Source organism: Rhipicephalus sanguineus, unplaced genomic scaffold, assembly GCF_013339695.2.
Source record: "Rhipicephalus sanguineus isolate Rsan-2018 unplaced genomic scaffold, BIME_Rsan_1.4 Seq395, whole genome shotgun sequence".
Taxonomy (NCBI): domain Eukaryota; kingdom Metazoa; phylum Arthropoda; class Arachnida; order Ixodida; family Ixodidae; genus Rhipicephalus; species Rhipicephalus sanguineus.
In genome coordinates, this window is record NW_023615163.1 from 7,696 (window position 1) to 29,915 (window position 22,220).

Sequence of the window (22,220 nt, forward strand, 5' to 3'; positions counted from 1 at the left end):
GACTCAGAATCACCAAAAATTTCCTCAACGGGACCCACACGGACTCAAACTCACCCAAATATTCCTCACCCATACTCACTCAGACTCGGATCACGGGCCGATCTGAGTCTGAGTGAGTCTGAGTGAGTCGACTCATGAGTGAGTTTGCCGACCTATGTGCATGACACCAACTGCAATAACACATACCACTGTCAATGGGCACACCTTGGAAAACTCTAGTCGTACGCAGAGATTAAAATATCATTGGGCTAAGCACTACCACCATGACACGATGTTCTTCCTGTATAAGAAGTAAATATAGTAAACTTCAAACTTCAAGTATTTTTTATACTACTGCCTCAAGTGAACTAGTCATATTTGTACCTACATTTTGTGATTTACCACACAATCAAGGCATTTTAGGTCTGAGACCAAGCTAATTGTTACAATAGTGTCATAAGAATATACAGAAGGAAAGGTGGTACAAGCGACTGCTTGTACAGCTTGAACAAGGAACAGTGAACACTCCTGTTTGCCACCTGCTTGTGCTGCCCTTTAGACCATTTATTTTCAAAGTACATGCCTATTTAATTACTCTGTTGTTCTCTTTAGAAGTCACAGCCTGCACTGGTAAAAAAAGCATAGCGAGGGGTGACATAGTTGTTGCCCCTTACTTTGTACAGGCTTAACAGGTCAAAAACAGATGTCCAAAGTCTTCAACTATGACATTGTGAGTTGTGCTTTCCACAACAAAGGCATGCATGTGGTCATCAAAATAGTTTGTCTCACGGTACGAAGTGAAAACAAAATATTTTTGGTCACAAGCCACAATCAACGTGACCTGGGCAAAGTGTGGAAGGTCATCATCTGCTATAAATACAGGTAGCACACAACCGACACTGATTTTTCTTTCGCACACTGTGATATATGTCGCCCTGTGCATATTTTTCACAGGCATGTCAAGCTCCTGCAGTCTGTCTTTCCAAAGATCCGGCAATGAGTTTACGTCTATTCTTACTGTGCCTATGGCAGCCACAGATTCTAACGGTTGGGTTAATGAGTATACATAAGCTTCATCTGATGTCGGCGGCTCAGGATTCCACAAATTCTTAAAGTTACGAGTTTTCCTTGCAATGGACTTGAAAAATTTATGCTTTGCCTCAAAGTGCATACAGGAGAGCCTGCACAAAGGACCGTACAAAAGAAGAAGCCTCGGATAGTGAATCATGTAGTGCATTTTTGGTATAACGTTTACATTTGGAAAAGTTTCCCTAAAAGCAGTGTAAAAATCATCGAGTACTTGCACTTGTGCAGCTGCACTACTGCACACATGAGGTGCAAGAACAATGTCAACCAAGGCAGACAGCAAGAGGTACACATTGTATGCATCGTTTCTCTTTGCAACAATATCCCCCACAAGTAATGAGAAAAAACGAAAAAAACAATTAATGGCTGATGTGCCAAACACTGATTGATGGGAGGTGGCATTCTTGACTTCTTGTCGCATCCTTGCAAGGGAAATGAACTGAGCCTTTCATTTAGCTGATCGAGAGCGAGTACATGGCTTGATATAATATGTGCCGTACAATATGTTTCATGGCAAAAGGAATCACTCCTTCAAACAGGTCATGCATAACATCTGGTGGAAGGCCTTTTTTCACATCAAATGACTTAAGTGAACTTAAACAGCTTTCACCATTGACCCCATAAACACTGCTGAGGTTTGAATCTGTTTTAATTTGGTTGATATGTTGAGCATGTATTTCCCTTGTTCTGCTTATGAAGTCCTCTTCATGCCACGTCTCAACAATATGTTCTGTCTTTGCCAAGCAAAAACGGCAGATAGGCCCTGATGAAAAGCATTCACGAAAATCACCTATCTGATGGCTAGACAACTTATCTCCATCACCGATCAAAAAAATCTCCGCACATATAACGAAGGGACCCTTTAACAAACTGTCCATCTATCTCAAGTCCATGAGATTCTAGCTGCTGAAGGTCCTCAAGCAGTGACTGAATAATCTTGTGCAAGGTGAATTTTGCTACAGTGACAGTTTTCACAAGAAGAACAAGATATTTGCTGTCAACTTTTGAGCGAAATTGGGGTGGGAATTTAGAGCTGTCAGATAACTAGCCAGGACTTTATGCTTTTCACGTTTGCTTCCAATTGGATTGTAGAGTTCAAACTCATCAAAGTAAAGTTACGATCTAATCGACACATTACGACCTAATCGACCGCTATCGAAGAAAGCCGGCAGCGCGACACCAGTCTTAGAGGCCATGCAAACACTCGCGCGACCGAAATCTAATTTCGATTTCGAAGGCCATGCGTTGTTTTGAATTCCGCATTGGCGCTGTGGTTGCGTGGGGCGCGCATGCGCGTTGTGTGCGTTGTATGGTTTGGCGCCTTTTCGTCATGTTTTCGTTCCCGCTCTGCCAGCTGTGCCGCTCTGCCTGGCTCAGCGCCTATTTCGAACCCATGCGTGCGCGTTTTGGAAGTTATGGCAGGATGCGTTTGCATCGTCGTGCTGAAGGATGGCCAGCGGAAAAAAGTTTCACTCCCTAACGGTGCCTACGGCGAACTGATGGATGCTCTCGCTTCCTTAACCAACATACATGACAAGACCTTGGTAAGTTTTAATCAAACTTTCGTTTCTTGCTTAGTTCCGATAAGTCGTGAGATGTACTACATGCATACATAACTGTTCTGGCGCGTACTGCCACTGTGGCGTGCAAAGTGATTCAGGCTCTTTGGTAATCCTTTTTGAAGTTTAAAGAGACTAGCGAAACCGTTATTGTCATTTTATGCTTGGTTCTGTTGAATCACTTGCAACGTGAATATAGCTGAAGGCAAAACGAAGAAAAAGCTCGCTGCTTTATGGAAGGAACGTCACGCCATACATTTTAGTGACCGTGTTCGTTCTTTAAGAGTGCGTAATTGTACTTTTGAATTAGCTATTTGATTAGGCTCCAACATATTTTCGCTATTTTTCATAGTTAGGCCGTGGTTTAGGCTAATTCAGTGGCAAACTTTTGTATTCGGAATTTTTCGTTTCAAAAAGTCAGAGTAGTGTATGTGTGTGTGCAAATGAGAGCGCGCATGTTCTTTGATCTCCCTGTACCCCGCATCTTAGATGCGTGATAGCTAGGGCTCTGTGTTTTCGGTGTTTATATTTCTTGAAAGTCGGCGGGTGTTTATCGGAGTTTATATTTTTGGCGGAAATTCGGCGTTTATCGGAGGTTATTCCTCGTAAATCTCCAATTCTCCGAAATTCGGAGTTTTTCATTATTCTCAAAACTCCAAAATTTTAGATCAATTCATATCTAAATACTAAAATATCAAAACTCACGAAGCACATTTTATTTTTTCTAGAAGGTTTGAATGCACAAAAACATATATGCACAAGCGAAATACTTCAACACAAAACACCTGCATTTGTGTGTATAACAACCTTAGCTTAAAGCTTATTGTAAAACACGTAAGCATACTTTGCGAAGTTGCTGTCAGTGATCGAAGCGCGCTCCTTTCGATTGACGACTCTCAGCTTTGAAAACGCCCTTTCAATGTTAGCGCTAGAAACAGGAAGTGCCAGAAGACGCAGCGCATTGCGAGAAAGCACTGGCCACTGGACATTTGTGAAGTCTCCAAAACGACAGGGATTCAACAATGTTACATATTTCATAGCACTGATAGTTCGCAAAAACACTCAGGAGCTGGCTCATGTCGTCAGTTTCAAGAAGCACCAATTGAAAAATAGGCGCATATGTTTGGAACGCACAGGGCAGCTCATGCTTCACATTTGGATTCACAATTTGAACACAGTACCAAAACGATTCTTTGCTGTACTGGAGTTGATCGCACAGGTTCTTCTCAGATGTCTGTCTCCACTTTTCGGCGACAGCAGCGTAGTATTGCGAATGTTTGCGACAGTCATTAAGCGGTCATTCTCGTCAAGGAGGTCGAACAGACTTGTGACATCTGATGCGAAGACCTCGGTTGGATCACGCCATTGACTGATGAGTGCGTGCAAACGAACCCCCAGTGTGGGATAAACTTGGTGTGCCAGGGTACTCTCAAGTTCCTCTGCCTCCTTCCTCTGCTTCAAGTTCCTTAATGATTGAGAGCACGGCACACGAATTGGTCTTCAGAAACCTCATCTTAACAAGCAAGTCGTGTACAGCTTCAGGCGATGAAATAAGACTCTTGAGCTTCTCACACTTCGTTCCCTTGGCTTTGTCGCTTCCCAATAAAGACAAAATGGCGCACCAGTAGTCCAGAATATCTTCTAGAGCTTCATAAAAAGAGAACCACCTCGACGGACATACGGTTTTAAGCGACTGAAGGACATGCCCATCCATGGCCAAGCACACAAGACCAAACTTAAGGCGCAGCTCCTGCAACGAGTTCAACAGGGCAGGAAAGGGCACAACAAAATCTTGAACTACGTTAAACGAGCTTGTCCTTATTCCATCCTCCAGAGCGCTGCTGAGTACGTGGCACAGATCTTTGAAGTGAAGCGCCTTGAATTCAGGGTTGGAGAGTTGCAAGTCCTTGTGAAGCTTCTGCATGTAGGAAGCTGAGTCGGAGCACAATACAGCTATGTTGCCTAATACGGGTATACGCGCGGTAAACTTTAAATCGGTCGAACCAGAATATGTATCAATGAGCGCTTAGAACTCTCCCTATGGATAAAGAACGGACAGTATAATAAAAAGTTGGGCAAGTTGGTGTTGGTCCAGGTCATATTGGCCCTTGAAATCGGAGTTTATCGGATAAATCTGAATTGTCAAAAATTTTACTGGCGAATGTTTATCGCATTTATTCGGATACAACCGAAAACACGGAGCCTTAGTGATAGCTTATACATGTTATCAGTATGATATCACGGCGCGGCCCAGTGAGACAAACAACAAACCATGTTTGATCTTCCGCTGTAACATGTATTCAACTTATTGAGTTTTTGAAGCTTCAGCCAGTCATTGCATGCTGATTTACGCGTTTTCCTGTAATCTTGCTATGATTTTGCAACGTGGGCTACTGAAGTGCACTCGGAGAAAGTTGCTACGTTAACATGTTGATTTAACAGATCCAAATGTATGATGAAGAGCTAGACGACTATGTTGATCTTGAGGAAGGAAGTGACGTCCCAAACAAGGCTAAAATAAAATTGGCGCGGAAACAAGGCCTTCATGTTGATGTGAGTACTGTTGCAGGTTGGCAATATCTTATTTGTTTTCTGCAATTCTAAGCAGGGGTTTTATCACGGTGTAATTTACAATGTGGAATGTTACAAAGAATTGGCATACAATATTTAGCGAGAACAGGATCAAACAAGCAAAATAAAATTTAGGAACTGAGTAAATTGTGGCAGGTGTACTTTTACAATATTCAATGCCAAAAAGCAAATGCCATAAATTTAAGGAAAACCAGACACCAACACAGTGGCTTTTGGCATTCGGTAGAATTGTCTGGCTTCATGTGTGTACATGGACTCACAATGTTAAAGCAATCAACAGCTCCTTTGCTGCAGTAGGCATTCACATCTTAACTCTCTTTTTGTCTTCCCAAATGCCTATTAACCTACTTCGCGTTACCTCATGTTTGCTTTTTGAGGAGTTACAACATAAGTTTCCCTTTTGCAGGGTGCCAGCCCTACGTTGACTTTTGTGCAGAGTGCAGGAGGAGCTGTGGAAATGGCCGAGCAGAGGTATTGTTAGTAGTGAAAGTAAAAAGAAAAAAATAAAACTGACAGACATTTAGAGAATCAGTATTTGCTAATTTTAAAGCACTCTGTATGTTATTTTGCAGTGCCGTGACAGAAAACGCACAAAACGTGCAGTCCATCCAGTCGGTGCCACTGGAAAAGGAACGGGATTTTTTAGATTTTGTGCTCCCTTCTTTTGGGCACTACGACGAGGTGCTGAGGAGAAAAATACAAATAAATGGCGCTGTGCGCCGTGCCATAGTGGACAAGCTCTTTGCCGCATACATCAAGATCGCATGGTAAGCACTCCATGTATGCTTCTTTTCTTTAGCTATAATTTGGTAGTTTAACTATTCAATGGCTCAACTGCTCATCATGAATGAGCTGTAGGGAACTAAAATTGTATTATATAAGTTTTAGTGGTTGCCTTTGTTTCTCCTAGTTTGTAACAGCTGTGCACTTGTTGGTTGCAACCCTACTGTTGTCAATTGAGAGCCAAAAAAAAGTCTTGAGCATCGTTTGAGCATAACTTTGAAGTTATGAAATGTTCTTGTCGCTGATCTGGCAGTTAAGCAGCTTTGAGGCTGTATCAAATCTGTGGAAGAACATTCAGAAGTGTGCTTGATTGTAAGCTCGAGCGCGCATGGGACCTTACAAAACTGTGATGCATGCTCTGCACACAGCAACAAGTGCATGGAAATGTCACATCGATTGTTTGGGTATTGCAGCTTGTATATGCTCTTCAGTGACCCCACCATTGTAGTTGTCCAGCAAAAATTGAGGCAATGTAACGAGTTGAGACTTCAGACTTTTGATGTTAGTGTTTTGTTACGACTTATTTCAGTGGCCGATGAAACACCGGGCTTCTGTTATCTGGGGTTAACTGAGTTTAATAACTATTAGGGTACAGGAATAGGCGAGGCTACATGGAGGTAGGAATGTAGAGAGAAGTGTTCAGAGGCGGAGAAGTGGCCCGCGAGCAAGAGGGCCAGACGAAATTTAATACATCAGCTTGGAGTTCGTAGAGGAGCCCTCAAAGGGGAACTCCAGTGCATTTTCGACCATATTGAGATGGTGCCGTTTTCAAATAGTAATAGAAGTCCTGTATCAGCTAGGGTGGTTCATTTTGCTGAGAGACTCCTCAATAATTTTAAATAGACAATAAAAGATGAGTCAAAACCGAAACAGGGAGCTGCTCCGTGGTGGGTATGCGATGACGTCACGAAATACGCTGCACGCTGCCACGACTAGCCAGGATGTAAACATAGCACACGTGCTTCTCCTATCGCATGAAAAGCAAGCTGGCAATGTCATCCGACGTGGAATCAAGCTGTGCCAGCCTGTCTGAACTTACCAGTGACAAGTTCAACGATGATCACAGCTACTATCTGAGCGCGGAAGCATCGCCTTTTGATTTCGACCCGCCGGCGCATGATGTAGCTGACATCCCCCGCATCGATCTCCTCGTTGCTCAATATTGTGCGTGCTTACTGTAAGACCCGATGTCAGCAACGACTAACATGCTGTGCAGCTGACAAAACCGAACAACTGTGCTCGCGTCGTCGCCACGTAGAAGAAAGCACACACTGCATGTGCTGGACGAGGCGGGGCTGGAAAAGAGTAGGCACGTTACGTTGGCATACACAGGGTAGCCCGCGTTTACAAGTGTGATTCCGGAATTGGCTACCATGTTTTAAAATTTGTTTTCTTGAAAACTAAATTACTCACGGTTGTACAATTTGCCACATATCATCAAAGTACCGAAGAGAACATATTTGAAAGTTTTATTGAAACTGGTAAATATCGAAAAATTGCCGGATTCCTTTTAAGCGTGACTTCTGAGATATGAAGGTGCTGAAGCACATCACAACCAGCATGTTGGGACCTATGTCATAATGACAACCACCATGTGCATGGATTGCCTACTTAAAGGAGTACTGACACAGAATTTTGAAGGCGAGATAACTTGTGGGATAGATTTGTGTGGACACACATGCATCATCTACAAAATATCAATGGATAATACAGCCTAGAACTATTTAAAATCAATTTCAAAGTATGTGTCGTGGCACTGCAAGTGAAACGTGCCTCTGGTTTCCTTGTAAACAACCAACCGCCACCTGCGTCACGAGTTTGTGTTGGCTGCCGTTATCCTTGCGAGCGCTGTCTCCTAGCAGACCTTTTCAATGGAAAGAGGGGGCAGGCTTGCACGGGAGTACAAAGGCTGGTGTCCTTGCCTCGGCAGTGCATTTTTAGGGGGTCACGTATATTTCGTTGAAGCCTTCGTTGAAAAGAGCTGTCAAGGCGGTGCTCACGTGCACGCGGTTTTTTGTCCTCACGTAGCCAACTTATGTTTACACGAAAACCACTCTAGGTCCCATCTCGCTCCGCACTCTCTGAAACGGAAACTGCGACTGGGCGGTATAAAACCCTTCCCAATAATTAACCGCGGTGCGCTCGAGCAAACGAGCTTTGCAGCCGTGATAAGTGGATTATTATCTACTTATTGCAACAGAAAAAAGAAGGTGCAAAATTTTTGTGTTGGTGCTCCTTTAAGAACTGTTTTAGGCAGCTAACAAGAAATATACGGTTATCAGCTTTACAGGCTTACCAAGATGGCTTTAGTGGCAAATAATGCTCACTCATAACAAATTTAAAGAAAATGAGATTTTATTGCAGTTGGCCCCTAGTTGCACAGTGCAAGCAAGCTAGACAATCTGGTTGGATCGTTAGAAGACTGCTGCCTTGAGATTTTACAATGTTGTGGAGAATTTGAACATAAAAGGTTCACAGTAAAGAGTTTCTTACATTCACTAGCAAGCATTTCATAAGATAATGAAAGTAAATGGTAGCATGACCTAGGTTTGGCCCATGGTAATTAGTTAATTTTATAAATGGGTACCAAGAATATAGCGAGCCACTCGAGAGCATGCACTAAACCAAGGGAACTTTAGGCTCATGTTCACCAAAGTGGAAAAATTTAACAGCGTTGGTTGTCAAGTATTTGAGTATATGTATATAAAATACAGTTGAAACTCGACTTATTGAAGTGACGAAGGGGCTCGAATTATTTAATTGAATCAGGAAGTTTGTAAAATTGAGGGAGGGATTTTTCAGTCCTTTGAAATCTGAAATTGCAGCGTAGTGTCACCCAAAACCTACTGTGGCATTTTATTTGCCACTAATACACGTTTGCACATGTGAAAAGTCCGCGAGGGCAGTCCGAGCAGAAATTCGTCCGATGTGAGGGCGATACAGCGAGGAAGACGGCCACATGCAGCTACGCAAAGCTGCCGATATTCAAATACAGGGAGAACGAATGCATTTAATGTGTGAGCAGGCAGAGCAAGAAAGTTTTATAGAGACTATTGGTGCCATCTGCTGCATAAATTATTAAATAACAAACGTAACCACCGTGTTCGTGTGGGAGTATTTCTAGAGACAGCAAACGCTATCTGCCTCGCGCACTTTGATACGTAAAAGCGCTGCTGGCTGCAGCGTGCAGCCTTGTCAAAATAAAACTAGTCTGACTACCACGTTACTGATTTGGTTAATGGTCTAAAGGGGTACTCATACAGTAATTTTCAGTTGTCGTTTTCTTTGTGCCAAATGAAAAGCCAAGCCCTCAAGAGCCTAGAAGCCCATCTCGAAGAAATAATTATAGTATGTTTTTAAAAGCTAGTTTTGGTTCCTACTGTACCCGTGCGTCAAAACACGGTGTGAGCTTCTCCTCATGCTCTAGCACAAGATATCATGATATTTGCATGACCACTTCACCTCATGTGCTAGCACAAGATATCGTGATATTTTCATAACCACTTCACACCGTGGCTTCGTTGGTGGGGCACGAGTGACAATTTCGGGTGTTTCAGTGACACACAAGTGGCCATTTCGGAAATTTCGGTACCCGACATCATCACAACTAGCCAGACTGCTGCGTGTAGTCATCAAAATTAGTACTGTAGCCTGACGCCAAGCTAATGTCGATGCACCATGGGAAACTTGGAAGAATACCTGAAATTGACTGTTTATCCAAACAGTTGTGTCTTCTGAGGGAATATACGATGCTTTCATCATTTTTCCATATTTTTGTTCAATATCTCCCCTTTAAGCCCCAAACTTAATATTGCTGAAGTTTTGCGGAGAAAAGTGGCATTTTGCCAGTGGTTTAGTATAATGCCATGTCTGTGGGCATTATACTAAATGCGAAAGAGGCAGTGGCCTAGCTTAATAATGCAACATGTATTACACATTGAAGTCTTTACACAAGAAGATCAATCATAAATAATAATATCTGGGGTCAGGCCCGTAGCCAGGAAATTTTTTCGAGGGAGGCCCACTTGCTGAAACCCTTGACTATTTGAGAAAAACGGCTATTTTCATGATTTATTTTTGATAAAACACTATGTGTCATCAAAATTTCGGGAGCCCCCCCCCCCCCCCCCTGGCTACGAGCCTGTCTGGGGTCTTACGTTCCAAAACCACAATATGATTATGAGGGACGCTGTAGTGGAGGGCTCCGGAAATTTCGACCACCTGGGGTTCTTTAACGCGCACTGACATCGCTCAGTACACGGGCCTCTACCATGTCGCCTCCACCGAAAAGCGATTGCCGTGGCCGAGATCAAACCAGCGACCTTCGGGAAGATTGATCATTTAAATGCACACTGAAAATAATTTCTATTGCGTAAAGGCCATATAATGCTTTAATAAAGATACGTACAAGCTGCTCTGACAAACTTGTTTTATAGAAGACTTGTATGAAGCCTTCAATGATTGTTTTTAGCAATAAGCAAGGGGCTTCTGCGCTAATTCTGTTCATCTGAATGTGTCTGTAGTGTTTTTGTTCTTTTACTGTTTTGTTGTCCTTAGTTTGCTAGCATCTGTAATGCTCATTTATAGAGATTTTGTAAGATTTGTTTTTCTTCTAAGGCACATTATCTTGAGATTTTTTATGCACAAGAATATAAAGTTTCACATTTATTCAGTTCTCACTGGGGTTATTTCACTGCGTGTACAGGTACCCGTCCAGGCAGCTCTATCGGGTAGCTGCTGAGAGATTGGTCACCGCTCATCCACACCTTGCAGATAGGGTCGGTTGCAGCCTGGTAAGAGCATCGGACATCGCACATTTTTTTTTCAATCTTTGCAATGCCACAAAACCTTACCACACTGTGTAGCTGCAGTTACTAGTTGCCATTTTACATTGTGGCTGTAAATTTTTCTGGTCATGTAAGAGCTGAGCATGATGTTGATCTCTGGTTCTTCTAATGAAGCATGTCTATCCCTAGCTGCTATTTTGGTGCAGATCAGTTATAAGGGGCAATCAAAGTTTGCATTAAAGGGACTGTCTACGGTCCTTCATCACTTTTCTGTTTTGTACCGCAATAGAAAGTGTACCATCTGAAGTGTCCGACCTTGCAGCGGTTTCTCTGGAAAGTGAGTAGAAATTTTTAAAACAGAATTTTTCGATCTGCGTTCGGTCTTCTTTCATTGGCGTGAAACATGCCCACAACACTGGTTGGTGGACGCGATGACGATTGTAGTGCCGGTAAAAATTAAAACCGAAAGCACATGTGATTTCTGTAGGATTACTTTATTTTCGCTGAACACTATTGTAATTAATGGTAACAGGCGTTTTCAGTGCGCTAGCGGTAAATGAAGCCTTATTATACGATTACAGAACACTTGTTTTGCTGTAATCGCAGTCTATGCGTTTATTTTAGCACAGCTGCTGCAATCCAAGCCAAGTCGATCAATAAATGCGCGCCTTCACAGCGCACCACATGTGAGACATCCTAACAACAATACAGCAGCACAGTACGATCAGCGCAGAGAGCCGCATGGCCTACCGCATGAGTTGAAGCAGACGAAATCGAAGATGGCGCCGCAAGCAGCGCCACCAGGCGCCTTTTTGGATGCGTGGGAAAAAAAAAAGCAAAAAATTACTCTCTGACGCAACCGAAGGGTGCCTCAAGTGCGTAAAATACAATTTCAAGTTATACATGTTTGTTTTTAAGCAAAATGAGTCTACCTGCGTGGATTTCTTGTCATACCAGTAGATTGAACCACATCGCCGTTGGGTGACGCTAGCGGTCATTTTTTCACGATTTTCAACATCAAATTAAAAATATAATTCCTCTTTTATGGGGCAAAAGCATCCTCGTGGCTGCCGATGCGACGAATGATATTCTCATTTTCACCACAATCAGAAAATTTTTTCCGAGCGGTAGACAGTCCCTTTAAGAATGAAAAAAAAAGGCGTGCCTGCTGGGGCAGTTTTGTGGTGAATGTGTACCATTGTTATGAACGAGAATGCAGAACTTGTGTCTCGTCTGTGGTGGGTACATTTCATTAAGGGTTAAAATGCAAAAGCCATGTGCTCAGATTCAACCTTGATAAAGACCAGCAGATAATGAAGCCAAAGAAGGTATAGGGGGTGTTAACTGTACTGCTTTAAGTGCATTGTGGTAACGCAATATAGTAGATGCGAAGAAAGTAAAGTGGACAAAAGGCAACTTGCCGCTGGCAGGGACCGAACCTGTAGCCTTCGTGTAATGCGCCCCGATGCTCTACCAATGTAGACAGACGTTAAAAAACACCAGGGGGTTCAAATTAATCTGGACTCCCCACCATTTGGGTGTGCCACATAATAATATTGCGGTTTGGACGCATCAAACTGCAACATTTAGTTTAATTTTCATAAATTTTAGGTGGGAATATGCCCTGCATTATGCCAGCCTGCTTTGCTATTTTTGCAACATCTGTCTGCCAGTCTACAAGCAATGAGGCATCCACTCGTGCATAAAGTTTTGCTACGTCATTAAGTGACAGTTGACCACCTAATTCTTTGTCTCAGCTTTTCAAGTACAATGATATAGCCTTCACCATTTCAGGAGTGTCATAAGCTGGAGCGCCACCACACATTTACCAGTTTGCCACAGACATTCTTGAAACAAGGACCCTTCAAATTGCAGATCAAATTGCTGTTTATGATTTAACCTGTTTTTTTTATAGGTGCTGCCATTTTTTTGTTTTGATGCTTTAGGTGGGATCTACGGTAACATGTAGAGCAAAATTTGTATTTATGTTGATACAGAAGTGACGTGCGCTCTCATTTTGGTGAAAATTGCGTGTGGACATTCCAAATTTATGATACGTTTGCGATGAAAATTTCAGAATGCTCGTCATAGCGGTACAGTCATACTCAGTGCAGGAAAATGAAGGACGATAGATGGGCTAGCTAGTTGATATGTGATGAACCCAATGTAGCTCTTAAAGCAATGCTTAACAAAAATAGGTAAAAAATGACAAAATACCACTTGAAAGGCGCTAGTGTTCAGATAAACAGTTTATTTCACATATTTTAAACAGTTGGGTGTAGTTTTGGTGGATTAACAGTGCGTGACAGCTGCACGTCAGAGTGAGAGGGGCACATCGACGGCTGCGAGATTAAATGCCTCCCTGGCGAATGCAGGGTGCATGTTTTCCTGTTCTGCTACCTCCCTTTTTCCGCCTCTCATCTGCATCGCACTCAACGGCTTTCACAAAGGCACTGAGGTGTGCCACACCCGTTCGGGCCTTTACCCCAACCAAGAGCATTGTTCGCTGTCGGTGCCGATCATACGGGCTCTAGGAACCATAGTGAAAGCAGAGCCAGGTGAGAGATGCAGGCAACGGCTGGCAAAGTTGGCACTCCCATTGCCAGGGGCGTTAAGCATCACCTCCTCTAGTTCACAGCATGGCCGCTGCACAGAGCAGTTTGTGAAAAACTCATTCAATTCATTCTTTTCCATTAGTTTCTGCCTGAAATGAAGGTTGTGGCTACAGAATGCGGCACCCAATCTTTCAGTATGGCTGAGAATCTAGGGGGCAAAAATTTTGTTCAGTGTTTCTTTCAGCAACATAAAACCGTGCATACTGGGCCCTACATGGTGTCTGGTTCATTAGTTCTGTTCAAGTTTGGTGCTATAATGGTGCCGTCAGCTATATCATTTGTGTAGTTAGTTCCGTGTGTACACCTGCAACACTGATGAATTTTTCAATGATTGTTATTAATGTATGTGTTTAAAACTTTACAGGAATCATGGGTGATGGCCCTGAGGAACAAGTTCCAACAACACAGGAAAAAAGCTACAAAACTGCTCGGAGGAAATGCTAATTCAAAAGAAATGCTGTCTGCCAAAGCAAATGCAGGCACCATCTGAAGAAGTGGCAAACAACAAATTGTGCCGTCTTTTTGTGAGTTGCTTTGAAAAATATTTCTTACATCTTCTGATGGTATCTTGGTGTAGCAGCTGCCGTACCACTCGTGCTGCGCTATTATTTAGTGCTGTGTGGCAGCAGATTTCTTAAATAACTAAAGTGACAAATGCAGGAAAAATAAATTAGTTACATTGTGCAATAAAGGCTCATCAATTTGGATATCATCAGACCGAAAAAAAATACAACAGAGTGCCATGTTATTGAAAGTATCAAGAAAACAATAAACAAATGCCTGTTACGTTAATACACTTTCATTTTCTGATAAATAAGTACATCCTGTATTTCTTTGCATAAGAGCAGTGTAAAAGCCGCATTAGTCATCCTGTGACTGCATTCACATTGGCACAAGACTCCAGTGTTTAATTAGGCTGAAGTGTGCTCTACACCCCTCCCTTATAACGTACCGCCGCCACCACCAACACCACCACGTATGTGACGGTACTTTTTTCTCTGATAAAATGTTTGGCAACTGATTGTTTGTTCATCGCGACATAGCAATCAAGTTTTATGCCAGCATGAGGACTGCGGCTGAAAGCTCTTGGCATTCAACAGCTTCTGCGTTGTTTGAGTTTTGTGGCTTTGCGCGCGCAATAAAGTCCAAAGCTGCTGAGTGCCGAATTTGCATGCGGAGAATACACTAAAGAATGTTACGTATCATATTCGCAGTGTCACATCGTAGCGTGCGATGTTGTGAATATCACACGTAGCATTCGTAAGGGTATTGCTCCGGGGTCGAGCAATGCGAAATGTGAGTCGCACCGTGGCGTGCGCTTCGTTTCAATAAAACCGAGGTCCTTGCTCTAACATAAGTGCTGACTTTACCTCAGGCCCATTAAACGTCAATGTAGTCAGCCTGCCCAGTAAGAGCACGATTTGCACACAACTACTTATTTACGAAAACGTGGCAGTCCACCTCGTAATGCTTCACACAAAGCCGAAAAAAATGCAGCATAGACAGCTGCTTGCTGTCTGCTTCGCATGAAACAGATTCCCGTAATGCGTGGGACCTGCTGAATTTTTGGATGAGTGATTGTCTGCATTCTTGTAGTTGCACTGCACCATTTCATTTTATTTTTCTTGCATTTCAGGACTGCAGCCATCTTACTACATATGGAGAAACCGTTGAGTCCTTGCAAATTCATAACGAAAGGCTCCAGAATAATGCAGCCTGCCACGATGAAGCAACAGGAAGGCCAAGGTTGCGGGCAACAGCACTGGACAGGCATAAAGAGCTTCGCAGCCTCACCCTGTCGGATGCTCTTTTACTGTTTCCATTTCTTGGAACTGAGGCATTGGTAAGTTCGAGCAAGACCCTTTGCTTTCTTTTTTGTTTGTCTGTTTTAGTGGCTCCTGTGTATCTCAGGCAGTAATTGCAGTGTCATTTTTATCACAGGATAACATTGTTTTGGCTGCAGTGATGAAATCTGATATGAAAACTGAATGGTACTTCGGGATGAGTACTGGGTCAAACCTTCTCAACAGTGATAAAGGATGTAGACCAGAGCACAACAATCGACCTGATACTGCAACGCATTAGTAAAAAACAGAATCATGGTTTAGGAAATAGAGTACCTAGCGTTCATCCAATCACCAAGACATGTGCTTCAGTCAGTGCAGCAATGTGGATAAGTCCAAATATTCATACAACTTCATTTGTCTTGTAAATGTGGGATATCTTCAACTCCTTAAAATACTGGCTGATATATTTATTGGCTGTTCATGCAAGGCGAAAACAATGATGCCAAAGAAGGGATTAGGAAACTGTCATTTGAAATAAGCTAAAGTGCAGTCAAACTGGATGAAAAGGCAGCTTTCTGCAAGTAGCAGCCAAATGCACATTGTTCAAATTCGTGTTGTGCTTTACTGAAATATCCACCGTGTTCAGGTTCTCCAGTTTACTTTATTGCTATCCTCCTGTCAATAATACCAAGGATGAATCCTCATTTGGCATTAATACTGCCAACTTTGACGATTGAATATATAATAAGCAAGGAGGAGACCAGGAGCTTGAACGTTTATTTGCAACTGTAAAAATGCAGTCAGTGAATCCAAGCGAATCATGGTTACACGATTATGTATGATTGATAGTTAAATACAATAATTAATAGTGAAATGAAAGTATATAAAAAATGCTGATGCATGCGCGACCTGAGCCCAGTTCCTATTATTCACCTGCTTGGCGTGTACTACATGTTTGTGTGGTGGATGCAGCTTCCACTTGCAGCATGTTTTCTTTCTGTGCGCTATTTTAAATGCAACGCATTTCTTCGCGAACCACAGGCACTTTGACTGTTTCATCTGCCTATCTATCTACCCACCCCCCTATGTCGTGGTACTCTTGTGATCATGTCTCCTTGGTAGACACTAAAATTGGCATTGGAAGACATGAGTGTATGAAAAGTACGATTCATCGGTAATGACAAGAATAATGTGAGCTCATGGTTCTATGTAACATTGTCACTCATGTTACAACGTAGATGTCACTTTCATTGCAATGAAGTCCACACTGCGTTGTGATGACTGGCATATTTGAGCAATGCTTGACCGTACCTTGCCGAGTCGCAGGAGTACATATGTAATGGTTACGACGCTGTTTAAAAGTGGATCGCAGGCACTGCAACCATAATTAGCATTGCCCTGACATGATGCTTCTGCAGCGTCTTTTTCCAAAAGAGCTTGGAGCACTGGTGTCTCTGGTAGAATACTTAAATGCTGTGCAGAATGCCTGGGTTTGATTCTGGCTCAAGCCTTGAATGCCGGCACATGGTTTTCTCTTTAGCACTATCATGTTAACATTTCCAAAGCCTATTCTCACTGTCGCTAGTAAAGACAGTGTATCACCTGTGATACCACAGGCTGTGGTATGCAGGCATGTGCCACATGTTGCTGGTGGGAAGAGTTTAATGAGGTACAGTAAAAGCTTGTTAATTCAAACTTGGTTCATTCGAACTTACTGCTAATTTGAACTGACGCCCTGGTCCCGGCACAGCCCTATGTATTTCTATCGGGGAAAACTCCCGATAATTCGAACGCGTTGGTATCTACAACGGTGAATTCAAACTGGGAGCCCTCTGGCTTTCGTTCCTCCTCACAGAAATCGGCCCAGAATGATCACCCAAATTACTCATTACTTTCATCTGTAAAACAAGTGTAGTGATTGATTTGCATGTATGATTTTATGGTTGCAAATGTCGTCTGTCTGCTGCTACTGCTGTATGGGTGGCATGGCCCAGTCAGGCAGTGTTTGCCTTTAGCCGTGTCCCCTTGGACAATTTCAATATTGTTCTATAAGTAAACTAAGAAAGAAAGACCTTAAATTTTGATTGTGTTAACTGTGCCATGTAAAGAATGTGTTTTGGAGCACAAATAGCTTCGTATATTTTGGCATTAAGGCTCACTGCTCACGTGAATGCAAGTCCCTGCTTGTTTCTGGCATATCACTGACTGATCAATAAATTCCGTTGGTTGTTTGAGCATGAACTTAACTTACGAAATTACCTTCCACAAATGTGTAATATCGCCTAATTTGCGGGAAGGAGTCCAGAGGTGGCTTCTCTGGGTTCTCTCCACACGGTGTGGCACGATATCTGTTCAATCTAGTGCCCGCACGCTAATTCGAACTCCGCTTAGTTGGAACAGTTTTATAGTCCCCTTTGAGTTTGAATTAACGTGCTTTTACTGTAGTTGACCAGTCATCACATTATTCGGGACATCAGCTGTGACATCAGAACATTTAACTGGCCAAGTTAGTGCACTTCCATCTTGAACGAATAAACAGTGCGAAAGAACAAGGACGAATGAAAGAAACGACAGACAACGGTGCTAACTCACAACTAAAAGCGTTATTCTGCAATGAACGGAATAAATTAGCAACTGGAGAAGGATTATAAACAATCATCATGAATGCACAAGGTAACAAAAGTAACAAAAGATATCCAAGTGGCTGATTATGCATGAACATGAGGCAAACTATTCCTGAGATATGACACATCTGCCTGTGATAAGGCTACCGAAGGTTGGCTGATGCACTTGTGACCTTCCAGTGACATGTAAAAGGCTTCCATGATTTCTCGCATGTGCTGATCCCTATGGCGATGCGAAATTTCTGTCCTATCTAAACATGGATTACAAGCACTTTTGCGACAATGAAGAGCCAAATGAGAACCTGTGCCATTTTTAGCTTCTTTTGTTTGTCCTTGTTCTTTGGTGCTGTTATTCACTCAAGACATCAGCTGAGCTGTGAATCGTGTCTGTCATATACTCACGGTTTCATATGCTAATTTCGGTATGTGCCACGGTAAGGAGATGACCACGAGAGCGCCCTGGCATACGCGGCTTAATAGATAGATAAGCAGAAAGAAGCAGTTAAAGTGCATTTGGTTTGCTGAGAAATGCTTTGTATTTAATAGATATTTGCCTGCTTCCTTGGCCCTCACTGGCACAGGATGACATTCCCAGAGTTAATTGAACATATATCCCAAGGAAACTAAAGGATGGCTGCTGCAGTAGATTGTGCGTGTATCTCACCTGTAGCAAGTCCTTTTTTGTGCACATTCATTTTCCTTTCTCTCACTGCACTGTTTTTGTTCTTATGGTTGTAACAAATAGACCTCAACCCTTGTTCTGTCTGGCATATCAGCTTCAATAAGTGTCATTAGCTGTGCAATTACTTGGAAATACTTTGGGAACGATCTTTCTTATCTTTTTTTGCCAGCTACTTTCAGAGTTTGAACTCTTTTTCCAAAGAAGTGTGGTCCATGAAATGAAGAGTGGCTTCATGATGCTCAGTTACGTTATTCTCAACTTTGGGGAAGCAGATGAAGTGGCAGAAAACTAGAAAGGATCACCCCTCATGCCTCGCTGACCTTATCAGAACAGGCTGTTCTTCTGCATAGTTCTAAGGAATATTTTTTTGTTTGGTTCAGCATTATCGACACTAAAAGTTACATTACGCTTAACAGCATTCTTTTTTTTTCTTCAATCATAGGAACAAGCCCTGCTCACACCTTGCCTTGTGGAGAAAGGACTTACTCTACACATTGACGGGGAGCCCGTTTTGAGTGTGCCATCACTTCTTGCAGGAATGGCGTGCCTGTTTGCATCGTTTTGGGTATTCCATGTGGAATACCCAAAAAAAGGCACACAAAATGCTCACATTCTTTGAGCACGCGTTCCTACACCTTTCACGCATGAAGCCGAGTGTCAAAGCTCTGGAACTTATAAATTTTTTTTAATGAGTAACATTAATTTAGTTTCACAATTGTAGTTTTGTAGTTTTCTTCAAGTACGTTGTGCAAGCTGGCATTTTGGACTTCTGTGCCTTGAGAAGAGGTGAAAAAAAAGTATGACAGACAAATGTTAATATTGCATTTTTTTGTGCAAGGTTTTTTTTTTTCTTAAACCTTGGCCATGTGTCGCATGTGGAATACGGCGTGCACTTGTACAACCAATGTGTACATTTTTTTATTGCAATATTGCAAACAAGTTCTGTGGTATCCCGCAAGGTGGAGGAAAGATTAAGAAAGGGAAAATAGACAACCACCTGTTTGTAGCATGAAGCCACAAGAAAATTCATGCAGCTTTCTTAGGGAAAAAAAAGCTTCTTCGTTGCCGAAAAATTCGTCCTAGTTCGGGGTCCCGGACCAGGACGAATTTTTCGGCAACGAGGAAGCTTTTCTTTCAGCTAAATCCATATGGATTGCCTTGTGGCTTCGTGCTACAAACGGGTGGTTATCTGTTTTCTCTTTCTTAACCTTTCCTCCACCTTGCGGGATTCCACAGAACTCATAGCTTTTTAGTTGCTGAAAAATTTTTCCTGGTCCGGGGTCTGGGACCCCAGAAAAGAACGAATTTTTCGGCAACTAAAAAGCTTTTCTTTCTGAGAAATCCATATGGATTTCCTTGTCGCTTCAGGCTACAAATGGGTGATTGTCTATTTCCCCTTTCTTAAAATTTTTTTTATTATTAAACCATGCCTGGCAGCATTTATAAAAATAATTTTCATTTTGTGATGTCAACAATGTGCCCATGGCCTCGCAGGTTGGCTACTTGCTCTAAAATGTTTTATCCACCATTGCAATTTTGAGATGGGCCACCCAGGTCTTGAGTATTCAGTGAGAAAGCCTAGTCACTTTTGAATGTTGTGACATCATGAGTGATAAAATGGTGACTACAGGTACCTTATTTGCATTTGTATTGTTTGTGTATGGTATATGTGGTAGCCATATATTATAGGTTATATTTAAGGTATCCATGTTTACAAGTTTGTCAGTCTTTTTGTCATGAAACAAATGTGATCAGTTGACCTGTCTCAATATATTTTTAAGGTATCCATGATTTATTTCACTGTGCTAAGTCATGGTGAACAGAATAATTGCAGCCGTGAAAATTGCTGTTAAATTTAGTTGGCAGCACAGATCTCTAGTCATGTGTGAAAGTGCTACTTCGTATGCTAGCTCGTCGCATAACGTTGGACTTGTGGAAGTCATCATCTACATTTACAAGTGCACGGCTGCATGCCTTGGACCCTGATCTTGAATTACGCATCCCGTCCACCTTATCACGACGTGACGCTACCCTGCTGGTCCGTCTATGGCTTGGAGTGGCCTTCTCAAATGACTATTCGTATATTATTGGAATGGCTGAGAGCCCGTCGTGTGAAGTCTGCGGGTGCAGCGAAACAGTCGCGCACCTTCTCTGTGAGTGCACCCGCTTCAGCTCCGAAAGAACGGCCCTCTGAGCCGCATTAGGCCAGCTGGACAACCGCCCTCTCACGGAGAACAAAATCCTAGGGCCCTGGCCTACCCGGTCTTCAGCGCAAGCCGCTCTGAGGGCGTTGTTGAGGTTTCTCCACGCAACCGGACTCAATGTCAAACTGTGACTGCTGGAAGAAAATGGTGCTGTGTAGTACTTGGACTGCGGTTATGACTTCGTTTTGTTTTGTTTCGTTGTCGTTGTATTTTGTCGCGTGCTGTCGTCACAAACTCTTCTTCTTCTCTTTCATTCTTTTACATCCCCTTTCCCCTTCCCACGTGCAGGGTAGCAAACCGGAAACTGCTTCTGGTTAACCTCCCTGTCTTTCCTTTCTCCCTCTTCTCTCTCTCTCTCTCTTTACACATAGTACTGCGCAATTAGCTGTTTTGAATGTGTGATATCTGATAGGGCCACCTTCTTTTGCATTTATATGGGCTTATCATTTACTTAAGGCACTGCTATACAATACCTGCATTTTGTATGTTTCTGTCCGCAGAAGTGCTCACTGCCGGAAATTCAACACTAGACTTGTATTATATATGCTATTGGACATTTACCTACAATAAATATTTTTGTCAATGCTTGGTGTGTGTCTTCTCCAACGGCGCAAGCAGGAACCCTTTCGGAAGTTCTGCGTCGCCACTTCTGCTGAAAAGCCCCCCTCCCCCCAAAGCTTTTATTAATGTCTAAATTGTCGAGATACAGTTTTGCAAGAATGCTAGCATGGCTTCAGTTTTCGCGAGACTGTATTTTGGCAATTTAGAAATGGCATAGAAGCTCTAGAGGGAGTTATGCAGCAAAGGTTACTCCCGTTTACTACCGCAAGCACTCCCCAGAGGAGTAAACTAAAGCACCCTAAAAGCACCGAATTCACTCCCAAACTTAAGAAAAAACAAAACAAAAACGTGCTCGCTTAATAACAAAAACTCCCATTTCCCCCCCTAGAAACGACTGCATTACGCCTTAAGTGCTCCCTAATAAGAACGATAAAACCCCCCATTGTGCCTCGCAAAATATTTTATTGGTGCACAAAGGGAGTAAAACATACGCCCGACGTAAGCCCTATAAATGCCCATCTAAGGGAGTTATATGCCACCATTATTACACCGAAAAACCTCCCTAATGAGAACGACATAACCCCCTTTGTCTCTCGTGGAAATATTCTATTCAGACACAAAGGGAGTGACATTTATGCCCAACGTACACTCTATACACGCCCTCTTATGGGAGTTATTTTTTTACGCCCTTTCTGAGGGCATAGAAAGATGTACAGATGGGAGTGTTCTAGAGGACAAGCCAAAAACTCCCATCTGGGCGTTTTTCTGTTTAGAGTGTAGGGCCATTTTCTCATGTACGTCATCCCCTCATTCTCTAAAGCACGCGCCCGCGAGAGGAAGGGCAAGCAGCGCTCACCTTGAAATTTGACCCATTTCCGCGGCGCGTAGCGTTGCAAATTTTGGCAGACGTGATCGTGAACGCCAAGTGTATGCATTGCGCTCGTTAGCTCAAAATTGTCAA

At 42.7% G+C, this 22,220-nt stretch overlaps 1 protein-coding gene across 2 annotated transcripts; it reads left to right on the plus strand.

Annotated features, from left to right (window-relative positions):
- The first annotated feature begins 1,830 nt into the window (after positions 1–1,830).
- On the plus strand, positions 1,831–19,523 carry LOC119377195 (uncharacterized). Of its 2 annotated transcripts, XR_007414662.1 has the most exons (8): positions 1,831–2,609; positions 5,067–5,177; positions 5,623–5,687; positions 5,789–5,983; positions 10,705–10,792; positions 13,766–13,925; positions 15,038–15,244; positions 18,937–19,523. XR_007414662.1 is itself a non-coding variant. In XM_049411553.1 (6 exons), the coding sequence occupies exons 1-6, from the start codon at positions 2,355–2,357 to the stop codon at positions 13,889–13,891; spliced, it is 840 nt and encodes a 279-aa protein (XP_049267510.1). In that variant the 5' UTR covers positions 1,831–2,354; the 3' UTR covers positions 13,892–13,988. The 2 variants fall into 2 exon arrangements, 1 of the variants encoding a protein (XP_049267510.1); XM_049411553.1 differs by lacking the exons at positions 15,038–15,244; positions 18,937–19,523 and having other exon boundaries at positions 13,766–13,988.
- Positions 19,524–22,220: the final 2,697 nt, after the last annotated feature.